The following is a 19,335-nucleotide window of genomic DNA, read 5'->3' as shown; positions in this document are numbered from 1 at the left end:
AAACTGGGAATGGAAGTTTTAAAATACTTGTTACATACCTTGGGGAAGGGGAACAGGGAGAGCAGAGTGTGCGTGGTGTGTGTGTGCATGCATGTCTATCTGCCTGCTTTGCTCTTTTCTTTCTTTATTCAAGCTGCTGAACATGCAGAGAAACCTGTAGTGTCCGTGTTTCTCATATCTCAAGCACAACAACAGAATAAATCTAGGGCAGGTATACACCCTGCTTCTGAGGAAATGAAATAGCTACAAGGGAGATCATATTTTTGCCTCCCTTTTCAGAATTTTATGAAGGATTTTCAGGGCTAATCTGTGAGACTAATTTTTACAGCTTTGGGAACATCCATGGCCTCTATTTCTTCAGACAAAAATCATATCTTTTTGCTCTAGTAGATTAATAAGGTAATAGTATTTGCATTTTAAAGAAAATGTCTTAAGCATATGCATACTGTTAATAGTGGTTTTATAGCTGAATATCTAAGTTTGAAAAATCAGTTACAGTATGTCAAGAAGTGTTTGCTTGGACAAGCATATGAACTCTTCCAAAATTCTATTCCAGCTCTCATTAGGAATAAAAGAGTTTTTAATTCTTCAGAATGAAAATATGAATTAAACAAACAGTAAAATAAATGGTAAATATTCTCCCTCAGTTAGCAGATGGATGAGTCAATACCACTGAGATACTCAGAAATTTGTAATGTTCTTGAATATATGAATATGCATTGCTATTTTGTAAGGTCTATGCTTTGCTAGCAGCCCAACACTATTATAAGGGATACATCAAAACAATTGATTTATGTACAAAATGGAGAGATATTGTTGAAAAATATTAATCATCTGAAAGCCCTCTTACTTTGCATATCTGAGATGCATACAGCAAAAGCTTCTTGTGGTCCAGTCTTTCTTTGTGTTTCTGCAGATAATCTCGTAAACTTCCATACGGTAAATACTCCATAATTAATCTCAGATTCCTACGACCTTTGATGACAACAGCAAAAAAAAACATATAATTTTTCTGTCATTTTCCAATGCAAAGTTTTGAAATAGGTGTTTACAAACAAACAAAAGTAATAGAGAAGTCTTAGTACCAAAACACACAATTTATTATATGTTCATCACTAAGCAATTTTTCATTGGTTAGTTAACTGCATTTGTTAAAGAAATGCCATTTATTTAAACATAGCAATAATGTGGATCCATATCACCTCATCAAGACTTCAGCTTCTATTGCTAAAGCAAAGCAGAAATCCCACCCATATGTGTCCTTGTTTTATATAATTCCTCTTCATCGCTGAGGTAAAACTCAGAATAGTAACTGACATCATCTGTTCTGCAATTTTACCATCTTTAAAACTTAGTCAGATTTTGAACACAAGTTTTTGTTTTTTTTTTTTTTTCTTACAGTAAGACCTTGGGCAAAAAAACATGTTTTCACTCATTTTCAACACCATGAACAATTAACTCAAATAAATCTGTTTCTGAAATTTCTTCCTGTCTCCTGTTATACAGACTGTATGAGAAGTGATATTATCCACTCTGGAACATCACATTAAGTGACAAAAAAACAACAGTTAAAAAATGGTTACATTTTCCTACTTAACCCCAAATTAATTTCTAGGAAGACTTTCATACTTTAAGATAAAGAAAATGGGTAACTTTCATAAACACTTATTTCTCTGAATTTCTCGCAGTATGCATGCTTAGGTGCATTGCTGACGGTGTATTCAGTATAGCACATACCTGCACTGTAGCACACTCCTTTGTATTTAACAATGTTATCATGCTGCAGAGATTTAAGTATTTCAATTTCTCTTTCGAAGTCCCTAAGGTGCTCTTCTGTGCTGTGTTGCAGCTTTTTCACAGCCACCACCTCTCCAGTATTATCCTGTAGGGGGTCATACCGGCACATCTCAACACTGCCAAAATTTCCCTAGATCAGAAGTAGAAGTATTTGAATTACAAATGAGTCCACACCATTCTCTTTCTTAATAAATGTTCATAATAGCCTCAGTGCTCAATGTACTAGCATTAAATAATGCAATTATGTAATAAGTTTTATGTAATACCAGACAATTATTTAAGTGAAATACCACAAACCCTACCTGAAAAAAGGTAGGAGTGCAGGATCACAGGTCACAGCTCCATAACAACTGTCTATAATAAACACGCTCTATGAAAGGAAGCAAACAGCACTGGAGGAAAGGAGGGTGACCTACATTTATTTTCTCCCCCTTCTCCACAAATTTCTATCTACAATTCCATGACACCTTCTGAGATAGCTCTTTTCCTGAACTTGCAAAACCACATCACATTAAGGCTTCTCCTGGCTGTTTTTTTGTGTTTTGTTTGCTTGTTTGTTTTAGTTTTTCCCAACCTGTTTCTCTGTTCTACTTTCTTCCTTCTCTCTGTTCAGATTTTCTTTACCTTCTTTTTTGCAGTCATTACCTACAACTCTGTTCCTCTCCCTCTGCCATTTTGTTGTTTAAAGTCAACAATCATCTGCAAATAAAAGTAGTTCTGCTACTTTGTGTTCAGACTTGTTTTCCCTAGTACTTGGAGTCCAATGAATACATATCTATCATGCCAATAGCAATACAAAAAAGCAAGAGACCATTCTGGAAAAATGATACTTTGGTAACACTGTCAGCTGCACTAAGTCATCTATCTAGGCATGCTTTCCACAGCCAGCCTGCAATGACTTGCAAAACTAGCAGTGAAATGATGACTTCTAAAGTCTAAAATGTTCAAGGTTTACGTATATCTCAAACACACTACTGAGTTCAGAGACTGTATATGTAGATATCCCAGAATATGCACGTACAAAAAAAAAAATCCCACTAGTTCTATGCCAGATTACTCTGGAACAATTTCAAATGAATCACATCTGACAAAAAACGAGTTTCAGATGCAGCTGTCCTGGTTTGGGCTGGGATAGAGTTAATTTTTTTCCTAATAGCTGATCGGGTGCTGTGTTTTGGGTTTAGGACAAGAATATTGCTGATAACATACTTATGTTTTAGTTATTCCAGAACAGTGCTTACACAGAGACAATGACTTTCTGCTTCTCATGCTGCCCTGCCAATGAGGATGCTGGGGGTGCACAAGAATGTGAGAGTGTTCATGACCACAACAGCTGGTCCCAACTGGCCAGAGGGATAGTCCATACCATATGATGTAATACTGAACAAAAACTGCAGTGGTTGGCCAGGGGTAGGGGGCTGCTGCTCAGAGACAGGCTGGACATCAGTCAGTGGGTTGTAAGCAATTGCATTGTGCATTACCTGCTTTGTGTATTATCATCATCGTTATTTTCCTTTTCTGTTCTAATAAACGGTCTTTATCAGTTTTACACACACACACACTCCAGTTGTCTCCCCCATCTCACTGCAGGGGTGTGGAGTACACAAAAAGATGTATAGTGCTTAGCTGCCTGATGAGTTAAACCACAACAACAGCTCAGCATTATTAAGAAATAATTGGAGAAATTAGCCTTTCAGTGTGACTGGATTCATTGTAGAGACCAGCCACCTTTTTCCTATCTAATTACCTTGTGAAACTGAAAAAAGAATTGAAAGGAACTTGAAAATCGTGTTGTGACTCAAATTATTACTTTCTGTAATTGAAGTGTTCAACGTCACACGTATATGGCGTCATCAGAAGATAACTGAAAAAGATGTTTCTTTTCTGGGCATTTAGAGAATTTCCAAACAACCTACCTTGCCAAGTTGCTGTAAAAACTTAAGATGTCTTTCTTCAAATTGTGTTGGGTCCCGATCTTCAAAAGCCCCAGAAAATCCAAGTGCGCCAATTCGCATATTTGGCAACATATCATTTTCTGTCAATAACTCGTAATCTGAGGGGAAGGAGGAATAAATAAAGGGAGAAGAAAGCACAGAGAAGCAGAAAAGGAGAATGAAAAATAATATTACAATGCATGTTCTACCTCTGTTAGGCATACCCTGAGCTTAGTGGAGTATTAACAATCCTCCTAATTTCTACATAGTAATTTCCAGCCATAGAGACAAAGAGCTATTACCAAACAGCCAAATACCTTCTCTTAACTCACAGTGAGTCTTGCTGTAATTTCCAAATACAATTTTTTAAAGGCCTATTGTACTTCAGTTTAACAGCTATTGTGCAGTGACCCCACAGCTGTGGAGGAGAGAAATGAAAACCTCCAAGTGCTTGTGATAACATGCATCTTTCTCTTAATAAAATAAATAATGTCTTTCTATTTTCAGAGACAAAACAGCTTCACAAGTATTTGTGGTTAGGAGATAAAAAATTTAAGATAGATACTAATCAAACCAAAAAACTGCTTTGAATAATAATGCTAACTTTTAATGTATTCTCTCAGAGCAACCTAAACAGTAGTAATATAATATTGCTAACTTATGTGTTTGCTTTCCAAAGAGGTTGTAGATTAACATCCCAAAACTGAACACACTATGTGAAAGTGAAACAACAGAAATCAGGGTTCTTTTTGTCTAGTGTATTCTTGTTGTATCACAGACTTGGACTCACCTGGAGTGAACAAACTATTCAAGTCACGTATAATTGCTCTAAATGAAGGCCTGAAATCTGGCTCATAATCCATACAGTTGTTTATAAGGTTTGCTAGCTCTGTCCAGTTGGGTGCAGGAAGTTGGTGTCTATCCTCATAAAACTGTAGTTTCTGTAATTAGAGATAAAAAACACTTTAATATATTGCCACAAAGAGTTGTGGTAACCATAACATTCTGACCAAAGCAACCAAAAAACACAGCTCTCAGCCTAGGCTTTTTATCTCACCAACGCGCACATCTGACCAATTTACATCAAAAGCCAAGACTGACAATGTAGCAAAACTGGCAGAATTTAGAGTAATGAGTTGAAAAATTCCCAGGCAGTTACTGGTGGAAGGTAAGAGAGAAAGATAATGAGAAAGATGGTGTCTCCTTTGTTGGTAATTTCATGAAACCTAAATTGGATGAATCCAACAGAAAGATTTGTCCACCTTTGGGCTATGTGAGCTTCTTTAGATATAAAAAGCTTCATTGTTATTACAAAAGCATGTGGATTAGTAGCAGACAGGAGGGCAACTTCTGAAATACACATATCTAAAAGCTATGTCTAAAGTAGACCTTGGAGTTTGTTGTAAGAGCTGATTACAACACCTGGGAAACTGGATCAGACTTTGTAAGAAATAGTGGTCCTTTTATACTATAAATCATTTTAGAGAGTAGTACAGCAGCATATGTTTTAAGTATCCAACTTATTACTGAAGATCCAGTAATATTTACCCTTGAAGAATCCAGTGCACTCAGAGGTTTGTCTCCTCCACTGCAGATTTCCCACAAAGTAGTACCAAAACTCCATTTATCTGTAGCCAGGCTTAATTGTTTGGGATTCTCAATACATTCAGGTGGAACCCATGGTATTCTTTCAAGAAGAACTGTGCAGTTGCACAATAGAAACAACATGTTAAGATCAATAATAAAACTAGAAAATTTTATAACATATTTGATTCAGTAAAAATTATTTTAGTATACATAGGTATTTCATTCTGTGAGAGGTTTTTAATGCCTTTCCAAGTTTTTGTTCTTTCCTAGAAAATGCTACAGAATATCTATAAAAATAATACTTATGAAACCGAATAGAGAATCATTGATTTTATTATAAAATTAGACTAATGTTGTCAAAAATTGTAAACCTTATTTTCAAATTATATTTTTGCTCTAATTTAACATTTTCCCCAAGGTTATCAGGGTTTAGTAGTTGCCGTGAAGTAACTAGATTGCAAAGAGCTGGAAGTACTTTACTAGTTGTTGACACATTATGGCGCAGCAATATAAAGGAGCCACAGTGAGAAATTCCCTACTTTTTGATTTTTGAACTTTTGGTACTGATTCTAGTAACAGGCTTAAATATGGTATTGCGCTGATGCAGATTTAAAGCTTCTTAAAGTGAGATCTTGTAAGATTAATGAAGGCTTCTTATTTTAAAAGGGGGAAAATTAATTGGAAACTAATAGCACTGCGCTGCTTATAGTATCTTAGGTGCATTACTTCTTTTGGTATCTATAGAATCAACAAACCTAAAGTATGTTTGTTTTTCCATTAAAAAGACTATATAAAGAATAATATTACTTCAATTTCATTAGCATAATGATCTTGCAAGCATAATGATCTTGCACACACTATATGTTTCTTCTAGACTGAATTAATTTTGCTGTTTATAAAGCAATGAAACAGCCTCAGTGGCAGAGGCTTACTTTTAGCATCGTCAGTGACTTCAGGTATTCAAGAAGAAATGCAGTGGAGATAATTTAACTTAATTTTCAATTGAATCCTGATCAATAATAGGATACTTACTCCAGCAGCAACCTGCACGCTTACTTGTGGTACATTATAGTATACTAATAGCACTACCAGTGAAAAATACTTCTTCAGATTGAGGACAGCAGGAAACACTTCCACAATGGATAACTGTGTGACAGCTGACTAGAACTGCAGGGATTATTTTAAAGGGATAGAAGAATGAAGTAACTTATTATGACAGCAATGGTAACAAGAAAAAAAAAAAAAAAAAAGCTTAATTTTCAAGTCATAAGCAATAAGCAAGGAAGTTGACACAAAGACTTACTGTCTCTTGGCAAAACTGTAATACTGATGCCAGGATCACTTAGTTTTATAAATGGAAGGTTTCCAGACTTCCTGTCTTCCTCTCTGATAAGCAAGATGTTTTTTGCACAGACATTTCCGTGAACAAGGCCTTTATCCTCCTGATGAACAGAAATGCATCTTTTATATATAGATTTTTTTTTTGTCTACCTTTGAAAAGGAAAAATCAGTACTTCCCAGCATGAGGGAAACAAAACAAATAATGATCATAGATAGGCATACCAAATTTCAGAACTTTCACCAGTTCCTCTCAAAGTTAACAGTTTCTAGCCAAATTACTTTCATTTTAATTATCTACATAAACTTTTGAGTTAATAGCTATCATTACATATGATACATATAAAATCATAAGGATTGGAAAAGACCTCCAAGCTCATCTGGTCCAACCATTACCCTACTACCAGTGCCAGCCACTAAACCATGTCCCTAAAAGAACAGTTAGATTCTGTTAAAAGGAAAATTAATCTAATCACATATCCTGTTTCAAATAAAGGTCTTTATGCTCATTTAAACTGATAGAAGATTGGTACCTAATGCGCAAAAAGAATGTACTGGCCCTTTTAACAGGGAAACACTTTTTCCTTCCAGTGGTTAGCTACTAACACTACCAGGAAAGCGTTTATATGTTCAGAACCATTAGCTGAGGTGGAAAATGCAGGAAGAAAATTATTGCTGGAGAAATAACTTTTCCAGAATTATTGCTGGAAAAGTGTTTTTATTTCACAATGAATGAAGAAGTATTTAAAAAATGAGAAAAAAAATACATTTTGCATATTGTACAAAGGTCTGTCCTTGGCTATTCACAAATGTCATCTTATTTTCACAATCCCCATTTAGTTTCAAGAAGTAGGGTAATGGCTTAGACCTTCTATATACATTAACCTGGAACACTTGAATTCAACCACTAACAAAACTGAAGAATAAACTACCCACCAGGAAATGCATAGCTAATGCCAATTGTTTGGCTACTTCCAGCTTCCACACGATATTGATAACATTTTTGTTCTTTTTCAAATACGTGTCCAAGGATCCAAATTTCACATACTCTTGTACAAGGATATCTGATTTAAAATGTTAAAAGAGTAACAGTTAACAGAAAATAAATGAAATTTCAGGCAGACACATTATCCAAGCATTACAGACCACTTTCTTTGATACATATTGGTGAATTCACTATAAATTGAAGCTTATATGACATCTTAATATTGCCATAAATGTTCTATGCTATTTACATTTCTTCAAGGTGCTAAATTTTGACTAATTTCTTCTAAAATGCAAAATTACAAGAGCTAATAAATCATTCTTTTGCAAAATAGGTTTCAGCCTTAACAAATCTGGTGAGCATCCATCCTCACTCCACAGGCACAATAAATAATGTCGCTTCTGACAAGCACAGTACTGCACAGTAACATGAATGTAGTAAGTCAAAATTTCAAGTCACTCATTTCTTAGTTGATTACAGTCTGCAATCTTACTGGAAAATTTGGTGTTGTTTTTTTTTTTTTTTATTCCTGAAACAAGATGGTCTTAAAAACAGACCAATAAAAATTTGCACTAAAAAACAAACGTATATGTATGACACATGTCTCCATGCAGTCATGCAGCAAATAACCCACAAAACAAGATCAATTTCATACTGCTACACAGTCTTCAACACTTCCTATACAAAGCTTCAAATTGCATGACTGAACTCTTGACTTCAGCTGCAAGATTAGAATAGAATCAAATAGAACAGTTAATTTGGAAGGGACCTTCAAAGATCATCTAGTGCCTGACCTCTTCAGGGCTGACCAAATGTCTTTATACTAATAAAGACATCCAAATCTCTCTTGAACATTGACAGGTTTGGGGCATCTCTCTAGGAAGCATGTTCCAGGGTTTGGCCACCCTCACGGAACAGAAATTTTTCCTAATGTCCAGTCTGAATCTCTCCTGGTGCTGCTTTGTGCCATCCCCACACATCTTGTCATCATTGATAGACTGGCAGCTGCCTCTCTGCTTCCTGTCCTCAGGAAACTGTAGAGAGGATGCTCACATTGCCATGCTTTTTAGACTCTGAAGACACCAGAAACTACCAGTATTGTATTTAGTTAATGAAAACAAACTGATTTTCACAATGTTTATTTAGTAGTTGGATTTTTTTTTTTTTTTAAGAACAACAGGATTACATGAAGAAATTATTCTCAAATCTGTACATCAAATGTCTGACACGGAATAAAATATGACAGTTTCTCTTCCCATTTCTGCCTCTGCTAAATTTCTGCCTCTTGCTAAAATGTAGCAAGCCTCTTGTCTCCAGAATTAAAACAGACTATGGATGACAACTGTGCTCTAAAGGAAAAATAAGCAACCGCATCCATTCTTAGGTAACTAGTTTGTTCTTTTTGTTTATTTCAAAACGATACACTCCTTACATTTGATTTTATATATTGTCCTTGTACATGATTCCATGAATAAAGTATGAAAGCAATTTTATTTTTATTTTTTTTTTAAAAGAAAGTGGTATTGTAAGTTCTCATCCACACATTATGCTGCCTTTTCCAACCTGCTAAGAGAAGTGACGTCCACTAGAACACCCCCCGCCTGTTTTGCAAATGCCCTCTCTCTGAATGGAGCCTGCTGTCTACATAATAAACAGTTACTGTAAAAATGCTTCAATTTGTTACAGATTGCTAATCACAGAAAAAAACATGTTTTTACTGCAAACTGGCATCTCTGCCAAAGACTGAATTAAGACAGAAACTGTTAAAGCGAGATCCAGCAATGTGAATTCAAAGGCAGCACACAAAAATTGGACAGATGTCCAAAATTAAGATTTCATTATGAGGATTGTTATTCCATCATCATATAGATGGATGTTCCATATCGGGTGTTTTTAGAAACATACTAATAAATAGTTACAATGCAGTAGGTTAAACTAAACAGACATTCTAATTCTGCAGAAAATAAATTTTTACTATTATTAACGTTTGTAGAGTTTTTGTGGGGAACAGGTTGTTTTAATTTTTTCCCTGTTTTTACAAGGTTCCAACAGCAAACTCTAATGACAGCTGTATAAAATTAGTGAAAAAAGCAAGTTATTTCTACTTACTCTCCTCTCCACACACGCAGACTCCATAATTTAATACCAAATGCTTGTAAGAAAGCTGGCTCATCATACTTGCTGCCTCAAAGAAGGACTTAGAAAGAGAAAGAAGAGAGAATAAATCAGTGAAAGCAAAACTCCAATACATTATTTCTAAAAACTTTGTTAAAACCATGGATATTTTAAAAACCATTTCAACTCCTATCTCAATGCAAAGACCCCGTGTTTTGTTTTTGTTTTCTTTTAAATAACAATCCACACTCCAGAGAGGTTAGTGATCTTTATTTCTGCAGGCAAGTGTATCTCCACATTTTAAAGAGAATCATCTTCTATCTCAACTAAGTAAACAATGCACAAATTCATGATGCACTATTCAGTTTCCAATTTAATCTTTCATAATGCACTATTCAGTTTCCAATTTATTTCTTCACAGAACATTATTAAGTTAAAAGATAAGAACTATTATATCACTTGTCCAATACTGTGAGCCCTTACCTGACCTCCTCAGGAAAGTTTCAGACACTTATTTCTTTAGCCATTTTTTAGTCTTTTCAGTTGTATCTCCAGCTAAGCTTGCTTGTGTACCGATTGTTTCCCCAGGAAGATGAGGTCAAAATTAGCTTGTTTTCCTTCAGGTGATTATATTTTTATATTCTTAAGGTACCTTTAACATCTGATTTTCACTTAACTTGAAAATGTTAACTTCTCTAAATTCAAATACAGGATATTGCTTATTGTTTTCAAATATTAAGTGTACGTCTATACAATGCTTATGAATATTAGCTATTGAAAATGTCTTTTCCTTTTTGTTTAGATTTTAATATAGAATTCGCACTAAGCAGTCGAAAAGTTCACTGAATACCAGATTGGCTCTCTTGGCTTGCTGAAAATACTGTCAGGGTAATTAGGAATTTGAAATGATTACATAACCAAAATATATAATAAACAGTGAAAATTACCGCATTTATTAATTTCTTTAAAATTAAATTTTCCCATACTGAGTCTTGAAATTAATTATATTACCAGAGTACTGTTTTGTACAGAAGAGTGTTTCAGGTTTGCTCACAGCTTCACTCAAAGACTGAGAAGCCTAACTGAATATGGATGAATCTACAAATGGGTGTGTGTCATACATTAATATTTCTGATGTTTTATGACTTGATGTGAAATGTCTATTTTATTGGAGAATTTGTAATATGCCAAAAAAACTGAAGATAGTAAATCAAGAGAAAGTATTTTTTCTAACTGTTGGTACCTTGTCTGTATATAATGAATTTACTGATACAGGTAATTCTGCGGTCAAACTGTTTTTCCTGTACTACCTGCATGGTACAAAAAAACAAAAAAACAAGCAAACTATTCTCTGGCTGGCTGTGGCTAGCTATGACTTCTCTGAAAGTAAGGAGAGAGGAAACAAAGCACGCAGGTGTACTTCTCAGAGCAAGTCTCAATCCCATCGTCTCAAGGCCGAGAATGAGCTTGGTTCAACAAACAACCCTCTGCCACATAACACGTTCAAGTTGTTCTTTGTAATAAAAGTAACACAGGATGGACAAATATTATACAATAGCCAAAAATCACACCAACCTCAGAGTAGTTTCTATGCACTTTATCCAGCACCTTTAAAAGAACTTCAGTTTCATGGAGCTGGCCATAGTCTCCCACTTCTTTCCTTGTACCTTTGAATATCTTAGTAAATGTGCCCTGTCCAAGACTCTCTTCCTGAAAGAAAAAAAAAAAGAAAAAGACAGGGAAAATGAGAAATCTCTACCTGTTCTGTGAAAGGTGTAAAATTTCCACTCTAAGTAACGCATGTATGCAAAACTGTACAGTTAGCACACCTCTAGAGTTAGATTAAGGGGACAAAGAAGCAACCTAGTCTTTGCTCATTTTTTAAAAAATATTGATTGTCAAGGGTCTCAGGAAATAAATTGCTGCAAGAACCAGAGAGGAAGGAGTTGCTATTATGAAGATATATTTAGACATCCCTTGAAGTACAGAAAACAACAACCACTACCGCAGTCAAAAGGACAAAATAATATCAATAATAATAGAAAGATTAAAAAATTACTTTCCTCTTTAAGGAAAAATTAGAGCAAAATCTCTTAGTTCAGATAAGATTCTTTTAAACAGATACTGAGTTCTAAAAATTTAGTATATACTAAACCAACAATCTGCAGTTAAAGAAGCAACTAATGGACTTACAAAGATTAAGTCCTCATTCCGGATTTTGTGAAAGACCATCTGGTTGACGTTATTGTGCCTCTGTAGCGTTGGTGATGAAGGTACATCAGAGACGCTATTACTTCTGAAGACTAGGAGATTTGATTTATCTGGGAGAAGAAAGAGAATAAAGAAAATAAAGTTATACAACACAAAACTATTATATATTAATATATTGTTTCAGAAAGATTATTAATGAGAAGGTGTTATCTAACAAAAATAAGATATTCACTGATACCAATTTATTCAAAAATCCGTATAGTATAAAGGAAAACATTTAATAAAACTAAAGAAAAATCCACTCCTCTGGCAGGGACTATTCAGTGTGTACTTTTCAGTGTTAAGAGAAGATTAAATCACAGTGCAGCCTTGGCGTTATTCAGCTCAGATGTCAACAATCAGTTAAAAAAAATTCTCTGGAAACATGCCATTATTGTTTCTATTGCTTTTGGATCTATCCACAGTGAGAAATGATACTTTTAGTAGTTCTTTCCCTCTCAAGACTTGAAAACACTTGATTGCAGAAGAAATGCTTTTGCACACAATCCACTGCAAATAAGAAACTGGTTTTACTTCTAATAATGAAACTGTGATAGTTACTACAATTTCTTCTGAAAGACCACGTCATAATGAAGTAAAATTTGGCAGACAGTATGACTGGAAACTCTGACCAAGAAGATGAACAAATAGGTAAGTGAAATAAAAAGAACCCACACAAGCCAATACATCTACTTAACTGAGAGTCATTTATCTGTTGCTTTATTTTAAAATCTTTAACCAAAAACTTGAAAACACTCCTGTTTGGAAATAAGGTACCTTCTCTTACCTTTTGGTTTTGGTGGACAGCATTTGATGAACTGGAAAATTATGCTGTCTGAACGGACAGTTTCTGTCTGGTAACAGGTCAACAGATCCTTAAGATTACCAAAACTTCTCTTGGTTCCACTAAGATTATATTCCCCATTCTCATTCTTCGTAATCAAACAGTGTTTATAATCAGTGGCATTCTCACGCTGCAGAGATTTTTTTCCCATTAAAAGAAAATAGATCAATATTTAGTACTTTAGAAAATATTTAAATGCACAGCATTTTTCTAACTGAAGAAAGAATGCTTCAGGAAAATATTACCACAATTTGTTATTTTGTTCTCACAATGTAATAATGATTCTGAGAAAACTAGATTCTACTCTCATCACTAGAGTTAGTATGCTGATGCTAAGCACAAACATTACTGAATCTGCAAAGATGGAGCTGAGAAAACAGATAAAGAATCATAGGAATGGTCCTTCAGACCTAGTAATGAAAATTTCTTCACCCCTTTCAAGGTTGCAAGGGGTAATCTTAAAAAAAAAAAAAAAAAAAAATGTTGGAAGCAATAACTTTTTCTGCTGTCTATCCTGCATTTGTAAGCAATTAGTTCTTAGTACAAATTCTCAGTATGCACTGAAGTGAATCTTGAGAAAATCTCATTCGATATTTTTAAGTGACAGGATTTCTTAATGGCACTTTCATGGTTCTTCATATAAATGCTGTGAAAAAATGTTCCAACAAATTCTGAATCTCAAATGCTTGCCCAGAAATAACAACAAGGAAAAAAACAAACAAAAAAAAACCCACACATGACCAGGTCAATTAATGGCTGGATTGACTCTCAGACTTTGAGCATGCCTTGAGTCAAAGTGATATCTCAGCCTAAAAAAATTCTACCAAACACACTTCACTGACAGGATATATAATTTTACTGAAACTGGTCTCAAAAGGGCTGTTTACTTCTCCATCCATGCATCCACATTATTTTGTCATTTTCAGATATTTACATACTTCTGACAGTATTTAGCAAATTTTAAAGCTTGCTGCAAACAAGTAGGAAAATACATATATTACTACCTTCCCTAGTTGCAAACACAACGTAGCTCTGTTAATTTAATTAAAAGAAGCCCATCTTTGGCACAAAATAAATACTGGAACAAGATCATGTAATTATGTAACAGCAAAATTAAAGTGCTGTATTTATCACTAACTGCAATCTCATAGAGCAGAAGTACATCTGGCTCTTTAGTAGCATGAGAACAGCAGATATTTCAAGCATGGCTTCCACCCTAACTTACACCAGATATCCTACACAGATCTGTCTTAATACAACAGTTGCCAGATAATCTGACTAGCCCAGCACAGTGGATGGGAGACAAGACCTAAACCTAGAAGGACAGACACTCTCAAATCACCATGGGAATCAACAGTGTCTACCTTAGCCTAACTGTGGTGGAAAAAAAAACAAAAACAAAACAAACAACCCACGATCAGAAAACTACACACCACCACCTCAGCAATTACAACAGCACAACAGTCATGTCCCAAACCCAGAACTCCCTCTCTTGATCTTCAGGGTGTATTATTATGTGCCATTAGTGAATTCTTTACCATGAATGCATTTTGGTATGTTTCTCACACAACCCTGAAAGTTGTCCTGATACAAGTAACAGTACAATAAATACACACATCACATGAACATCTTGAACAGGACACACAATCATTTATTGCACATCATACTCCTTGTTGTAATGCAATAGACATTTTGCAAATACCATTTATGACAGAATACAAACCTCTATCGCAAAGGTGAGGAAGTATTTTTTAAAATCTTTAGGACTGCAACGAAGAACGTAGAAGCCAGTCTGATTACCCGCTTTCTTCAGTTTACTGATAGCAAAGTCCATGCTATAGTAGAAAGAAAGTGTTTAATATTGCATAGTTTCCAAAAAAAAAGATTAGATATTGACTGATGAACACTATTATGAGATACCTAATATAAGGCCAATTCAAGTTCTTTGTTTTAGAATCTCCTTTAAGGTAATCTTTTTGTCTATTTATCTTCCAATAATAGGTGGGGGGCTGCTTGTGTATAGAAGAATATACTAAAAATTCTTAATACTGAAAACACCACAGTGATCTACCTGATGTGAAACTTCGCAGACTTAAGTATTCTGCTAGGTTTATGATATGACTTCCAGCCTCCATCATGGAATAAGCTGTGGTAAAACTGCCTAACAACCAACCTAAAATTAGAGAAGTATTTGCACAGAAAATGACTAATTTAATTTGGGAAAAGACTAACAAGAAATAGGATATGAAAAAGAAAACTTCATTTATTATTACAAGAAATAATCTCACTCTAACAAGTCTTTGCTAACTATTTTCATCCATCTCAGGGAATGAGGAACAGAATGGCTTGGAAAGGTCTACGCTCACGGCACATCCTTCTAAACAGCCCTAAATAAAGATCAATATACAGCATTAGTCTAGGTTTGCAAGGTGCAAGAAACAGGATTTGAACTGTAGACATCTCTATTCTTCTCTTCCTTCATATCCTCCGAAAGTTACAGCACTCTTACTGTCACTGGAAGAATTCCAGAAGCATTCTGTACTAGCAGAGTAGGACAGTGATAGTTTTATGGAATATATCTTGCATTTCTCTTTTCAAACTTCCTGTAGCTAAAGCAAATACCCATTTTTTCTTCTATATAACAAAATATTTTTAAGTTCTCATGTGTGCCTCAGAGAAAAAAAAAAAAAAGAACAATATTATATGAACTGTTAAAAAAATATATATAAAGCAGTTAATTTCTTCCCTGAAAGTACAGCAAAACTGAACAAGGAGACAATGAAATAAACCCTCCTACTTATATGGTTAGCAGTAGTAGTTTATTACAGTTTACTGTAATCTTTGCCTTCCTGCAGGAACCCTGAAGAGAATGGTATTGAATTGTCTTTTTCCCCTTTACTCCTCAAATACTGTAATTGCTAGAGGATGCAGTGAAAATATAACATCCTCTATGACATTATACATTGCTGCCCTGATTATAACTGTAATTCAGTAAAAATCAGCACCATGATTTTCCTGTCTGTCTCATTTGAAGAAAAAAATGAATTCTAAGGGGAGAAATTAAAACTACAATCTTTCATTACACTTTTAATAATACATCTAGAAGGTATTGCATTCTGTAAAGTGAAAAATAAAAGCAAGAATGTAAAGCATTTTATGTTACTTGAATGGAATAAATACACATCTCAGGATGTCCTTCATGGTTTGCAATCAGCTAAAGTTAATCTTTCAAAAATAATAGCAACTTGTTATACTGCTGAAAAATTGCTTACAAAATTGGTCCATGGCAGTTGCTTTGGATATTTTCAAGCACTGATGGTGGTGCTACTTCTTTACAGAGATAATGGTGGGCATCTGCAGTTAATCTGTAATATCCATCAATTAACGATACAAAGGAGAGAGCTTCTTTTAAAGACTGAAATTCAGCCTCCTGTTAAATTGCCAAGAGAGGAGAAAAAAAAAAAGAGAGAGAGAAAGAGGGAGAGAGAACGAGAATGAGAATTTAAATTCATAATAGGCAACGCAAAATTCCTGGATATGGCAATAGTATAACAGATACAAATGCGTGTACATTATATACATCCAGAATGTTTTTAACTACTGTTTACATAGTTCTACCTCCTAGGTGCCCAAAACTTGTCAGCTACATTCAACATTCAAAATTCAAACCCAAAACAAATCTGCCAAAACCACACACAAACAAATAAAAAAAAACTTAGTCTAAATACATTAAGTAGGAAGGGATGCTGACAAGAGAGAACATCTGAAATGGAAAAACTGAGGAGATACTGTTCAGCATGGCAAACACCTACCGCACTGGCAGCACAGTAATTTTTTTTTTCCTAAAGGGAAGCCTCTACTCATCAAAGATCTATGGGGCTGCACTCAAGTAGTAAAGAAAAATTTCTAAATTTCTGAAATAAATTTCTGAAAAAAAATTCTAAATTTCTGAAAATTTATCTAGTCATCACCAAAAGCTAGTAACTTAAACTGGACCAAAGAGAGAAGCTGACCTTTGACCACTGTTAAGAGAGGTGCAATGGAGGGAAGCAGAGAGGAGAATAACATGGTCAAAAGAAAATTGGGTATGGTAAAGGTCTATACGCAGTACTTTCATAGGTAAGAGCAGTGCAAGATTAAATCTGTCACTACATATTTATTACTACCAAATACATAAAAAAACTATTTTCTTTTAGTTATCCCTATTAGTTATCCCTATTTCCTTAACCAAGACACTTGGATGAGAGCATTAAAGGCTCTCTTCACTTCAGCTGAGAAGTGTTATTCCATTATCTACAAAGTTGGACTAGATTTCATTCGGCAGCATAGCCAATCAGCATTATTAGTACATGCTGCACAAGCTTCCCCATGACTCTGGGGACAGACGCACATAGTGGCTGTACATGAGTCCTTGGCAACTTCTCTGCCAGCCAGCAACAAAAAAAGATGGTGCTCTTGATTAAGTGCAAAGAACTTGTTTGGAATCTTCAGATTCTATCTTACAGTGGACCTGTAAACAACAGTCTTTCCAGTTGTTTCAACCGGATTGGAAAACCCCACAAACAACACACCTACAACTCCAGCAATTTTAATTGAGCCATGTCTCCTAAAACTGTGTGAAATACATTTTTATAATGAATTTTAGTGATGTAACAGGTAAAACTAAATCACAAAATGTAGTTTAGACATCAGCTAATTCTGATGTGCAAAATGTCCACAGGAAAGTCATAAGCAACACAGAAGCTGCTGTACTTCATTTTCCTACTCTGTCTTACTCTTCAGGAGCTTTTTTCGACAAGCTTTTAGAAAGTTACTTTTATCCTCAGAAACATATGCAGTCAAGAACCTTGCTCTATTGGTATTGAGAATTTAAGAGAACTTTCATGGCTCAAGGTTAAAGAATTCTCCTTCACCTATCCAAAATATTTTTATACTCCTGGCATCATAGATATATATCACAGATATCCTCCCTTTTTCAATTAAAAACATTGAAAAGAATTTAAATTCTTAGTGTTAATTCTAATTAGTCATTAATTCTAACCCATTAACACATGAAATGATTGTGAATCACAATTTGACCATAAGTAAAAGTAAACCATATGTCTTCTTGTCCAAAGAATCATTAGAAGTATTTTTAAAAAATGATCAATGCTCTTATTTTATTATTATTAGTAGTAGTACTTTTACAAAGAAGTGCAAAAAAGCTGTACGCAGCTTTTTTTTTTTTTTACACACCTAGCAGGAAGCCCTCTGGACACACAAAGGTAGAGATCATGGGTCCTGAAGACCCATAAACCAGTCACGGAAGAAACAATTATGTAGCACTTGCTCCTGCTGGAAAGTCTGATTCAAGTGTATTGCTGGAGTTCAAACTGAAACTCAATTTTTTATGCTCATGTATTCTGTTTTACACTCATGTACTCATTCTTTCCCAAGACCTTCATCTAATTTTAAACAGTGAAAGCAACAATGTTAATTTTGTGCCTACACTTTTAGAAAATATACATTTTCTATGTATAATCATTCCCTCAGAGCATCTTGAAGTCTTTTTCAATGTGTTGGTCACTGGCAGCTAGCATACCATGACATCATACAAACAGTACGCTTGATAGCTAAAAACACAGACTCAGGTTTAAGACTCTAAACAAAATAGCCGATCTGCGTATCAGAAATCATCCTTAGTGGTAAGTGTCTACTTCAGTCCATGCACAGGTCCTTCAGTGCTCTAAGTTCTGAACTTCATTATAGTGAAGGTGGCAGAGAACTGAAACAGGTTCTCAGAGAGGTTGTGGAGTCTCCTTCTTTAGAGATATTCAAGACCCCCCCGGGTGCTTTACTGCTCAACCTACTGTAGGGAATTTGCGTTTAGCAGGAGGGATGGACTTGATGATCTCCAGAGGTCCCTGCTAGCCCCTATGATTCTGGGCTTTTAAGCAATTTTGTAATAGGCTGTTTATATTGCCAAAATGCATTTAGTTTTATCTCATGCTTAACATGGTGACTGGCTATATAATACCATAAATACTATAGCAATCAGTCTGCTCAAAGCAACATCTATTTGAGAAAAATAGGCAAGTGAAGTATGTATATACCAGATTTTTGCTGTCTTGTTTGTGAATGGTCACAATTCTTCTCTCACTGGAGCCTTCTTGACTTGCTTGTTTAATGCTGACATCAATGATATCAGGAAAATCACAGTATGTTTGTAAATCCTACAATAAATGGTGGTTATTTAAGGTTAACAACAACATCAACTTCAGCTGAAAAAAAAAACAACACCTATTTGCAGCATTAGAATTCCTATAGCTCTAAACGTGTAAGCTTAATTAATTAATTAAAACTTAAGAAAGGAGTCGTGTGTTTATAGGACCTTCACTAGAAGCACCAATAAAAATGCACAAAGATCTAGTAACTTTGAAGGGAAATATCCATATTTGCTCCATAAAGTGGAATTTTGTGACAATTCACAATTTTTCTCTCACTTT

At 34.8% G+C, this 19,335-nt stretch overlaps 1 protein-coding gene across 5 annotated transcripts in view; it reads right to left on the bottom strand.

Moving 5' to 3' along the window:
• Window positions 1-19,335, bottom strand: part of JAK2 (Janus kinase 2) — a 90,178-nt gene that overhangs the window by 12,582 nt on the left and 58,261 nt on the right. For all 5 annotated transcript variants that reach the window (XM_068666079.1, XM_068666082.1, XM_068666081.1 and 2 more), the window contains 14 exons: window positions 18,943-19,062; window positions 16,123-16,280; window positions 14,574-14,685; window positions 12,794-12,980; window positions 11,950-12,077; window positions 11,332-11,466; window positions 9,751-9,838; window positions 7,593-7,720; window positions 6,622-6,760; window positions 5,280-5,431; window positions 4,522-4,672; window positions 3,714-3,850; window positions 1,738-1,927; window positions 851-975 (listed from right to left, as the gene is read on the bottom strand). In XM_068666079.1, the coding sequence (XP_068522180.1) occupies window positions 851-975; window positions 1,738-1,927; window positions 3,714-3,850; window positions 4,522-4,672; window positions 5,280-5,431; window positions 6,622-6,760; window positions 7,593-7,720; window positions 9,751-9,838; window positions 11,332-11,466; window positions 11,950-12,077; window positions 12,794-12,980; window positions 14,574-14,685; window positions 16,123-16,280; window positions 18,943-19,062 (1,950 nt within the window). The remainder of the gene's footprint in view (window positions 1-850; window positions 976-1,737; window positions 1,928-3,713; window positions 3,851-4,521; window positions 4,673-5,279; window positions 5,432-6,621; window positions 6,761-7,592; window positions 7,721-9,750; window positions 9,839-11,331; window positions 11,467-11,949; window positions 12,078-12,793; window positions 12,981-14,573; window positions 14,686-16,122; window positions 16,281-18,942; window positions 19,063-19,335) is intronic.

This window comes from Anas acuta, chromosome Z (assembly GCF_963932015.1).
Source record: "Anas acuta chromosome Z, bAnaAcu1.1, whole genome shotgun sequence".
In the NCBI taxonomy this organism is placed as follows: domain Eukaryota; kingdom Metazoa; phylum Chordata; class Aves; order Anseriformes; family Anatidae; genus Anas; species Anas acuta.
This window is presented reverse-complemented; position numbering and strand designations above follow the sequence as displayed.